Genomic DNA, 12058 nt, shown 5'->3' with positions numbered 1-12058 from the left:
ACCCAAACAACTATAGTGTTATGTGAAAGTGATGTAAGATACAGATATAATGAAAGTAGGGGCAGAAGAACATTTTTGGCGTCAAGGACTAAAGAAGCCTTCAGAGACAAAAATGTCAGTTAAACTGCATCTTACAGGAGAAACAAGACTTTGATAAATCATGATAAGAGAAAGCATTCTAGATAGAACGAACAGTATGGCTGAAATAAGAAAAGGATGAGATAGGTTTGGTGAATAATGCATTAAACCAGCATATTAATGGTTCTCAACCTTTTCAAGTGTGGGGGTCCCTTAGTAACATCAAAAATTTTATACAGTCTCCCCATAGGGTAGTAGTAATTAAAGCTTTTAGTAGCTACGGATTGAGAAAACACATTTGTACATACAGTCCCTTGGACACTGCTACAGTAAGTACTGGCCTTCAGGAGATTTAATCACCCAAATGGTAAGAAACCATTGAAAATAAATTTATTTTGAACTGAATAATGGAAAGTAAACTTAGAGGTGTAAGTTATAGGCTGATCAAGGAGGGTCTTAAAAATTACTGTAGATGTTAGAGTTTAAATTAAAAGTACTAATTCACAATTCAGTGTCGCCTTTAAATTGTCCTCATCGTGTACATCAATACATTGCAGTGAAATTGATGATGTGACAGAGGGGTATGAGGGAAACATTTCCATTGCACAAATTTTGTCTTGATATTTCAGTTAACTTAGTGAAAACTCCATTTAGGTCAATGCTTTGAATTTTTAAACCTTGCATTTTTTAGGACATACTTTATTTTTTGTGTCATTTCACCAGACTACTTGCGATTATTAGTATCAGAATATTGGAACAGTATTTTACCTCATTTTTCTGCTTTTGAAGCATGCTAAAACAACTTTTGAGTCAGTGACAGTCATTGCATCTTGACAGAGGATTTTTTCTCTTCCTTCCCGAATCAGAAGATAATTAAATTATTGCTCTCCAGAAAAAAAATGAGAGAGAGAGTAGCGTACTGAGAGTAAAGGCCTTAATAAATGTGTTGATAAAGACTAAAACATGGTTTTTCTCACACCCTATTCCACTGAAATTTTGATTGTCAGTGGCAACAAAAATTTTTACTTGTCAAATCAGATGAATATTTCCAGCCCTTAATGTGTTTCACCTACCTCTAGGACTATTGGCAAAGTAACTATTTCTTGCTAAAACTCTTGCTTAGGTATTTGTCACTTCCCTTCCAGGTGGGTATGTTTCTCTCCCTATGTACATTGCCCGACTCCTGTGTGGATTTGTTCTTCCACCCACACTATAAATTTGTTTGTGTTCTGGGTTCTATCTTTTCCAGTCATTTCTCATTCTACACAGTCTGCATAAGCTCATTCATAGTCTTGTCTTCAACTACCACTATATTTCAATGACTCCTAAATATGTAGTATTAGCCAGACCCTCTACAAAACTACTGAAGTTTCAACTGCTTATTGCACAGCTCCACCCAGATGACTTCTAAGTCAGTATGACCCCATAAACCTAAGGCCTTTTCCAGTATCTTGAAATGTCACCTCAGTCAGAATTTTTGGTATCATCCTTGGCTCAGTTTCTCCTTCACCCCTTATCCAATAAATTGTCAAATTCTATCAACTCCACTTATTAAATATATGATTCATTATACATGCCACTTCTGTTGCTACTTCCCTGACTTAGTTTGGTGCTTGTCTTTTTTTACTTGGATTCATGTTGCAGCCTCCTGACTGATTCTATTACCATCAATTTCACATGGTGCCCAAATGATCCTCTATTCTACCCCCAGAATCATTTTTCTAAAACAGTTATTATCAATCAGATTTTCCATTTCTTTTTCCAAATAGCATCCAAACTCCATAGCCTCAATATCCAAGGGCTTTCTGTGATCTGGCTCCTGAATTTGCAGTGTTATCTCTCATCATTCCTCTTCACACGACTCTAAGATCTCGTTCCCTAAATGCCGTTTGCTCAAATTCTAGCCTCCTTCTCTCGCCCATATTATTTTTCCTACCTGGCAGCTCATCTCTTTTCCCACATCTTCCTTTGACTGACCTGTAATTATCTTTCAGGATTCACATTACTTGTCACTTGCTCTGGGAAGATTTCTCTGAGCCTTCCTAGACTGGGTGAGGGAACCCTGTACCTCCCTTGTCTCCTTTGTGCTTGTCAACCATAACACTATGACTCTGAGTTACAACTGTGTTCTACTTTTCTATCTGTCTCACAAGCCTATAGTGTTAAAGGAGAAACAGCATCTTTCTAATCTTGATCCTAATTGCAAGTATAATGCTTCCTCCCAAATAGGTGCTTAAAGAATATTTATAGAAATTTAAATTACAGAATTGATATGCAAAGAACTATACTACCTCAGACTGTTAAACATTAACTTCTTATTCAGAATAAGTCATCAAACATACGTTGGTGATTATACTTATCATATTGAAGCTTCTTTGTGCTTCTCAACATTGATACTTGTGTATGAAAGTTGTTGCTTTGTGTCAGAAGGTTCTGAGATATTTAATGCTCTGCCATTGTTGTAGATTATCTGTTTCAATTACATGACATTTTTTACAGAACCAAAACCTACATATTTTATCAAAACTCTGGGAGTAAGACTGAGGAACTTAGTAGGTCATACAAGCTGTCTTTTTTTTTTTTTTTTTTTTTTCTTGAGATAGGCTCTCACTCTGTCACCCAGGCTGGAGTGCAGTGGCATGATCATAGCTCACCGCAGCTTACAACTCCTGGGCTCAAGCCATCCTCCTGCTTCAGCCTCCCCAGTAACTTCAGCCTCCCCAGCACTACAGGTGTGCACCACCACACCTGGACAAGCTTTTTAAATTGGTTTGTAGAGACTGGGTCTTGGCTTGTCTCAAACTCCTGGCCTCAACTGACTCTCCTGCCTCGCCTCCCAAAGTACTGGGACTACAGGCATGAACCACCACACCCAGCCCCAGGCCATCTCTTCACTATACACTTTCTGTTAATTCTTTAAGCTAAAATTGGACAGCTGTAACAGGGCTTTTGTCAGAAATTATCAGGTCAAGTCACTTAAAAGGAAGAGTGGGGTTTTTTAAAACATTTGTTAAACACACCTAGTGATAATCCATCACTTCTCTATGTGAAGGTTTTTCATTTTGGTCATCTCAGATGTACTAAGTTTACCTGATCATTATCATCATTGGGAATTTGATCTCCGTGTTCCTGTCTTTGTTTCAGCATAAAGTAATGAATGATATTACAGTTAATAAGGAAAAAAATAGCATTTCTGTACTAGGCATGTTCAAGTCAATTTAACATTGTACATTTATCACAGATAAGCACTGTAAAAGGTGGAGTAAATGTTATTTTCTGAGTTCTATTCCATTCTATCAAACAGAAATATAGTTTCTGCTATAAATATTGGTAATTTTATAAATTTAAAGTTATTGTAATAATATTTGCCTTTAATATTGTAATAAAATAAAAGTAAGCCTGAATTTCTAGTCCCAGAATGCAAAAACAAAGAAAAAAGCAAAAAGACAAAAACTAAAACTAAGAGTAGGATAAAGTGAAAGTAAACATGTAAATGTAGACAGGATCTGTTTTTGGATAAAGAACAATTTAATTGTTATATAATTTTGTAAAATGTTTAAATGTTTAAAACTACTCAAAGGTTAACATAAAACAAATGCCTGAAGTGAAAAATTACAGCATAGTTAAGTCAGATATTTAAATATTATAAAATACTTTTTTTAGAAAGTTATAAAGTTCACCAAGAAAGATATAGAAAATAATAAATGTAATAAATGTATTTGTGGAGATTATTCTGAACACTTGGTTAATGTTTTAATACATCTGATTAATGAAAACTAACTTTCTAGGAGCCTTTTTTTTTTTTTTTTTTTTTTTTTTGAGATGGAGTCTCGCTGTGTCACCAGGCTGGAGTTCAGTGGCGCGATCTCGGCTCACTGCAACCTCAGCCTCCCGGGTTCAAACCATTCTCCTGCCTCATCCTCCCAAGTAGCTGAGACTACAGGCATACGCCACCACGCCTAGCTAATTTTTGTATTTTTAGTAGAGACAGGGTTTTACCATGGTGGCCAGGATGGTCTCGATCTCTTGACCTTGTGACCTCGTGATCCACCCACCTCGGCCTCCCAAAGTGCTGGGATTACAGGCGTGAGCCACTGCGCCCAGCCCATTTTTTCTATTATATGAAATATATAATTTGTTATATATAACAACATACATAAAATATATATTCTGGAAAATACATATTCCAGAACAAACACATAATTTATCTTTAAAATTTTTTCACCATTATTAATATTTATACTTCAGTTCTATCTTATATGTTCTATAATATATAAAATGCCTCCTAAAATTTTTTTTTATGCCATTGTGTTTTAGTATTAGAGACTTCCCATTAAACTGACTGGTGGATTTCATACTAGTATTACTCCAATGAGCAATTCTGTTGCATTGATAGACCAATAATAAATATCTCCATAGTGTTCTACAATGTGCGTAATTATCCCATTTGTCTCATAGCAACTCACTGAGTTAGTTATCATTGTCAATTGTGATTTTTACTTATGAAGAAATTTAGATTCAGTGATAATAAGTGATGTTTCCAAAGTGGCTGTTAGTAAGTGGTAGAGCCAGGACTGGAACTTGGGTCTTCTGTCCTGAATTCCTTCCAAGTTGTTGAGACAGATCAGCAATAGGGAGGTTTATATGTGCATCCCTTTAGAAAGGCTCCCTTTTCAAAAATTAAGACAATTCATTGATCTCTTTGTCAGATGATTCAGATGATTCTAAATCTTACCACAAAATTACCCATTTTTGTAGTCTCTTAAATATTTGACTTACAAGCAGCATTTATGTATTAGATTTATTGTGTTGAGCTTTATAATTTTCTTAAAAAGTTATTATGTAGACGTATACTTGAAGACACATTCAAGTCATATGCAAATAAAAAAATGATAAAACTTGCATACCAAAAATTTTTTTGGCTGCTTATTTAGAGAGTCTTTCTGCACCTGAGTAAACCAGGATTCTTGGATGCCAGTATTAAAAATCAACTATGTTAATTATAAGACACACAAGCAACAACAAAAAACCCTGACTTTTAAAAACAAAAGAAAAAGAAAAAAAATAATTTACTGAGAGGACACCAGGGGTTCACTGAATAGAAGCTAGAGGACAAGCTTAGAATATGGGCAGAAGCCAAGGCACATCTGAAGGGCTAAAAAGCAAGCATCACAAATCCTCCCATTGGTTCTCATTATCTGGACACCACCAACATCAAGAATAAATAGTCATATCTTTGTCTTTGCTTTAGCATTTTCTGATTCAAATTCCTGTTTGTATATGTTCCATGGGCCAAACCTATGCCCCAAGCCCAGGGAAGGAGAAGCTTTACCCAGCTTTCTCAGTGGGAAAGTAGGAAGGTGAGACATTTGCTCTCACAAAACTACAACCAATGGGGGACTCTGCCCACACAGAGAAAGGAAGGAGGGGAGGAAGGAAGGAGGGAAGGAAAGAAGGAAAGGAGGAAGCTATTAGGGAGCAGTGAGGGAGGAGGAGGAAAAAGAGGAAAGGAAGGAAGGGAGAGAGGGAAGGAAGAAAGGAGGGAGGGAGGGAGGAAGGGAGTGAGGGAAGAAAGGAGGGAGAAGGGGAGGGAAGAAAGGAGGGAGAAGGGGAGGGAAGAAAGGAGGGAGAAGGGGAGGGAAGAAAGGAGGGAGAAGGGGAGGGAAGAAAGGAGGGAGAAGGGGAGGGAAGAAAGGAGGGAGAAGGGGAGGGAAGAAAGGAGGGAGAAGGGGAGGGAAGAAAGGAGGGAGAAGGGGAGGGAAGAAAGGAGGGAGAAGGGGAGGGAAGAAAGGAGGGAGAAGGGGAGGGAAGAAAGGAGGGAGAAGGGGAGGGAGGAAAGGTGAGAAGGAGAAAAGAAGGTTAGACACTGAAGAGCATCCCTTCTCAGTAAAAGGTAAATGCTTACTATGGCATCTCTAATTATGAATATGCATTTGAGTTTTTGGTCTTATTGAGGCTAAGGAGTTATAAGAAGAGAATAGCAATTTTTCTACTATTCACATGAAGATGGGACGATCTGAAGTGTATGAAGAGAAGAGCCTTCTTTTTTGCTACCTACCTTGACATGATTAACATTGTCAGGAAATAACTTTCTTTTGCTCTCGATAGCTAATGAATTAAGTTTTGCTTTGGTTTTACTTTTGAAACAGATTATTTGTAAGAACATCAGTGGATTTTTAGAGAAAATAGATGTTTTTAAAATAGCTTTATAGAAAGTGGTTGATGTTCTCAGCAAAACATTGTCTCCATACCTTTAATTTTAAAAATTCTCCATTTTCATCGTTTCAGTTATACTCAGATACAAATAACTTTCAAATTTATATTAATATTTTTAGCCCAGATATCTCCCCATACTTCTAATTCATATGTGCAGCTGATATCAGGATGTTGACCCCTGACTCCTATCCAAAACTATTTTCTCCCTAGCAAGTTTCTTCTCGTTTATTTTATCTCAGCAATGCTGTTATCATCATCTACCATTCAAGAAAAATACTGAAAGATGTATTTGATTCCTTCTTCTTCCCATCTACCTGCAATCAGTTGACAAATGTCTTTTATTTTTCCCTTTAAATATTTTTCTGATGCACTCTCTCCTCTTAATTCCAATGTGTCGACTTGACTTACTTCAGGCTTTTATCATCTCTTACCTGGGCTTTGACAGTATCTCCAAACTGTCCTCCCTAACCCCAGACTTATTCCCTTGAATCCACCTACCACATAGCTAAAAACGATCTATCTACAATGCAAGGCTATGTCACTCCCATTGCTCCTTAATAGACATGCAAGACCTTGGATGATCTGACCCAGCCTCCATCTCTAAACACATATTTGTTTCTCCCACCTTTAAGTTACTCATTGTTGAGCTGGTGATCTTCCCTTGAGAATTGGGAAGACATGGAGAGACTTGTGATGATTAAGTCAAGATTAATTTGCCCTTTCCCTGCCATCCTTCTGCCACCAACAGCATGGAACAGCCTAAAAGAGGATGAAAGACCAAAGCATTCACACCACAGCCCCCAATACACACACACACAGATTCTAAATCTCTTACGCCACAAGGAAGTTTAAAACAAGACTGGATTAAGTTTCAGAGAACTAAAGTGACCTGATGACTGTGGAATCTACCCGACATAGTTAAGGGTTGTTAAAAGAAAATTAGATATAACACAACTGAAAGCAGTGGTTTTACAAAGTAAGACCAGTTTATGTTTAAATCCCAAAGATTTAACAAACTGATTATATTCCATTCAGGCCTTCTCTCTCTTTTTTTCTAGAAAGTTTTTCCTGACCTCCCTCCTGATTGACCGATACACTTCCCTTTAACCTTCTCTACCCCGGCACTCATGTGCTTGTTTCTCCTGTTGAGCTGTGAGCTTCTTTTGAGACTAGGATTGAGTCTTACTCATCTTCATTTTTATACAGTGCCTGGCACACAAATGGTTCTCATTAAATGGGTGTTGCATGAATGAGTGATGGATGATGGATTCACTTAGCAAAATCCCAGAAATGCTAAATCACAGTGACTAATTTCAAGTGACTTCCAAAGTTGCTGATATTTTAGGCTGTATTATTTATTAATGTTTTCTGATTTTCAGTGTAAAATATGTTGAGATTGAAAACATTATATTACCCTATGCATACCTATTTCCAGATTTATATGTATTTTCAACATTTTTGACATAATTCAGTCATTTTTATGGTCACCATATTTTTAAATTTGTTTTGTAGGTTTTCGAAACTTACATATTGATGACCAGATAACTCTCATTCAGTATTCTTGGATGAGCTTAATGGTGTTTGGTCTAGGATGGAGATCCTACAAACACGTCAGTGGGCAGATGCTGTATTTTGCACCTGATCTAATACTAAATGAGTAAGTAGTAACTTTTGTTGTTTTTGTTATTTTAAGTCTACATGTAGGATAATTTTGAAAGTTATACTTCAATAGATGATCACATATTTAGTGTTCTTGATATGATGATATTAATGTCATTTTACGGTAATTTGATATTTGGAGCTTTTTCCTCTTGTTTCAAAATATATTATAGTTCTATCAAATCCAATTTGCTTACACATCAAGAATGTATCAAGAAATATATTTAAAGATAAACTTAAATGTTTCATTTATCAATTTAAAATTTCATAGCTTGGTACTAATGACAATAATAAATGAGAAATATTTTTGTTAGTGACTTACATTCAAAAAGTAAAAACATCTTTCTTCATAATGACAAATTAGACTGGTAATTTATTTAAAAAATTGAAAGATAAATATTTCAATTTGCTTTATATGTAAATAATTTTAATTAATTTTCTACATATAGCCTTTAACTGAATAAGAATATTTTCATGGTAATATTTATATTGTTCTAATGGTGAATGCTGACTTAGAAGTGTATAACTCACACTTATATAAGTCTTTACAGTTTTTAGATAATTTTCATGTTTCATTACATTTTATCCAGCAATTCCTTGAGATAAGTAAGGAATCAGCATTCTTCATTGTACAGTTTAGAAAATTGAGTCTCAGGAGAATTATATAATCTGCCAAATAATTTGAATGACAGTGAGATTCCTTATCTCTTTTGAGTCAAAATCTAGTTTTCTTTTCATTATTCTTGTTAGCATCATTTGACTAATGTGGACATTATGAAACAACACAACGTTGGGAAAATGCCTTAATTAAATTTTCTCAGCCTTCAGCACTTGTGTTTAACTTTGTGAATTAATTAATGCTTCCCAATGTCCTCTTTTACTCTTTTCTGTATCATTGTATATTTCCCTAGAAAAGTTCAAAATATGGTAAGCTTTGTGAACTGACTTCTCCTCTTTAATTGCACACAAAATTATATAATTTTTCATAGAAAATAAATTGCAAGTAAATAAAACATTTCTGAGAATTCTTCAGCTTCACATTCTCAACTCCTACACCTCTACTGTGTTTTCTTGGTTTAGGTATTTAAAGTGTGATAATAAAAGTGAGAAACAATGTTAATCTTGGTCACTGTGTATTTAATATAATTTTCTAGTTTTAAGATTTCTTAACCTCAAAAATTCAGTATTGTGAAAAGTTTAGAAGATGTTTAAAATTCCGCATATTGGGTTTGTTTGTTAATAGTAGTAGTCATATTCAATAATATGTAAGGTAATTACCAAAATCATATTCCCTGATAAATTACCTAAACTGGCTGAGACACTATTTTTTTTTCCTGTTGCTTTTTCTTTTGTGTATTGTGTGTGATGCAAGACAGCGGATGAAAGAATCATCATTCTATTCATTATGCCTTACCATGTGGCAGATCCCACAGGAGTTTGTCAAGCTTCAAGTTAGCCAAGAAGAGTTCCTCTGTATGAAAGTATTGTTACTTCTTAATACAAGTGAGTGAGTTCAAGTAACTTAATGCAAGATATCTAGTTTCTTAATTCATTAGAAAAGTTGCAAACAATATGATTATATAGTTATATATGAGGTAGACATCTTGGATTATAAGTATAAAGAAATACCCAATATAGTGTTATAGACATTAATAAAATGACTCAATTTTTTTCATCTTTTACCTACCATGTAATACTAAAATAGCCTCATCAATTTCTTTTTATTTTAGATAAAATGATTTAATTACTCTTTCATATTCACCTAATTCAGTAAAATAAACTACAGTCATGTGCCACATAATAATATTTTGGTCAACAACAGACCACATGTACAATGGTTCCCTAAGATTATAGTGGAGCTGAAAAATTATCATCGCCTAGTCCCATTATAGCCACCATAACATCATAGCACAATGCACTAATCACATGTTCGTGGTGATACTGATGTAAACAAACCTACCGTGCTGCCAGTCATATAAAGTATAGCACATACAATTATGTACAGTACATAGTACTTGGTAATGATAATAAACAACTCTTACTGGTTTATGTATTTACTGTAGTATACTTTTCTATTGAGAGTCACTACTTCTAATTTTTTTTTTTTACATTACAAAGCGAGTTTTTTTTTTTAATTATTTTTTTTAATTATTATTACTATTATTATTATTATACTTTAGGCTCTATGGTACATGTGCGTTAACTGCAAAACAGCCTCAGGCAGGTCTTTCAGAAGGGATTCCAGAAAAGGGCATACGTCACCCTAGGAGATGACAGCTCCATGTGTGTTACTGCCCCTGAAGACCTTCCAGTGAGATAAGATGTGGGGGTGGATGACAGTGATATTGATGATTCTGACTCTGTGTAGGTCTAGGCTAATGTGTGTTTTGGGTATTAGTTTTTAACAAAAAAGTTTAAGCAAAAAAGAAAATATTTAGAAATAGATAAAGCTTATAGAATAAAGATATAGAGAAAGAAAGCCAGGCACGTTGTGTCGTGTGCCTGTAGTCCCCACTACTTGGGAGGCTGAGGTGAGAGGATCACTTGATTCCAGGAGTTTAAGTCCAGCCTAAGCAACATGTGAGAACTTGTCTCTAAAAAAAGAAAGAAAGAGAACTGTACCTTGTGTTTTTGTTTTTAACTAAATGTTATTACAAAAGAGTCAAAAAGTTAAAAAACTAGAGTTTGTAAAGTAAAAAAGTTACAGTAAGGTAAAGCTAATTTATTATAAAAGAAATAAAAATATTTTTATAAATGTAGTGTAGCCTAAGTGTAGGGTGTTTATAAAGGCTACCGTAGTGTATAGTAATGTCCTAGGCCTTCACATTCTGTCACCACTCACTCGCTGACTCACGCAGAGCAACTTCCAGTCCTGCAAGCTCCATTCATGTTAAGTCCCCTATGCAAGTGTCCCATTTGTATCTTTTATACTGGATTTTTACTATGCCTCTTCTGTGTTTAGATACACAAACACTTACCATTGTGTTACAGCTGCCTACAGTATTCAATAATCACATGCTGTACAGGTTCATAGCCTAGGTATAAGGCCTAGGTGTATAGTAGTCTGTACCATCTAGGTTTGTGTGAGTACACTCTGTGATAATCACACAATGATGAAATCGCATAAGGACACATTTCTCAGAATATATCCCCATCATTAAGTGATACACGACTGCAATTAATAATTGGATAAGCACAAACCATACTCTCCGCTACCACCACTCTCACCCCATCCCCAAAGTATTTACTACATAAAATACATAATTTTGTTTAGAATTATTTTTATCAAGATAAATTGTTAAAACATGTAACTATAAAGATTAGCATCTTAATATAATAGTGGTTTCTTTATCACAGACACAGTCCAGTGAGTTAGCAAGAAACACCCAGGCTCCTTCTAGCCAGTGGCTTCACCCCTTCCTAGTGGCTTGCAAACCTCTATTGGACATGACTAGAAATGAGCACTGAGTGAGAGAGATTTTGAAGGCTAGATTTGAAACTATCATACATCACTTTCACCCACATTCCAAGGCACTTAAGCTGCAGGAAAGGCTGGGAAATACAGCCTAGCTATAGGCCCAGAAGAAAGAGGAAATTATGTTTTATAAAGCATTGCATTGATCACCAGAAGGACAGGCAAATATCCATTCCACTTTTTCTTATATCCAAGGAACATACTTACCTCTGCCTCAGTGGATCCCCAAGGGTCTGGGTGGGAAAAGTTTTAAAAAAGAGAGAAACCAGCTGCTTTCACCCTTGCGTAGGCAGGATCAGCCCTCAAATGTACACGCTGATGCTTCTGTGATTCATTGTGATTTGTATGAGAACCACAGGGAGCTAAGACCTCAGGCCGAGGGTGAGCCTGAGGTCTTTCTCGGCAACTTCTTTACAGGGACTTCTTTCTAAGGTCCCAAATCTCAGATGGCTAGGGGGTGCAGATCAGGAGGGAAGGGCAGGAGAGCTAAACCCTGAAATGGAAGGCTTCCTCATAGAATCTATGCAAAGACAGGGATGAATACATAACCCTCTTGGGAACCCTATTTGGACAGGGAATTTCAAGCCTAATTTGGTGACACAGCATCGATTGAACAAAGGATATTCATGT

At 35.8% G+C, this 12058-nt stretch overlaps 1 protein-coding gene across 1 annotated transcript in view; it reads left to right on the top strand.

The window, feature by feature from the left end:
* PGR (progesterone receptor) overlaps positions 1-12058 on the top strand; it is a 99705-nt gene that overhangs the window by 69912 nt on the left and 17735 nt on the right. Inside the window, exons 5-6 of the mRNA XM_002822387.5 lie at positions 7807-7951; positions 9326-9456. Of these exons, the coding sequence (XP_002822433.2) occupies positions 7807-7951; positions 9326-9456 (276 nt within the window). The remainder of the gene's footprint in view (positions 1-7806; positions 7952-9325; positions 9457-12058) is intronic.

The sequence above is a fragment of the Pongo abelii genome, chromosome 9 (genome assembly GCF_028885655.2).
Source record: "Pongo abelii isolate AG06213 chromosome 9, NHGRI_mPonAbe1-v2.0_pri, whole genome shotgun sequence".
Taxonomy (NCBI): Eukaryota; Metazoa; Chordata; class Mammalia; order Primates; family Hominidae; genus Pongo; species Pongo abelii.
Note: the sequence above shows the minus strand (reverse complement) of the source record. Positions and strands in the feature narration are given on the sequence as shown.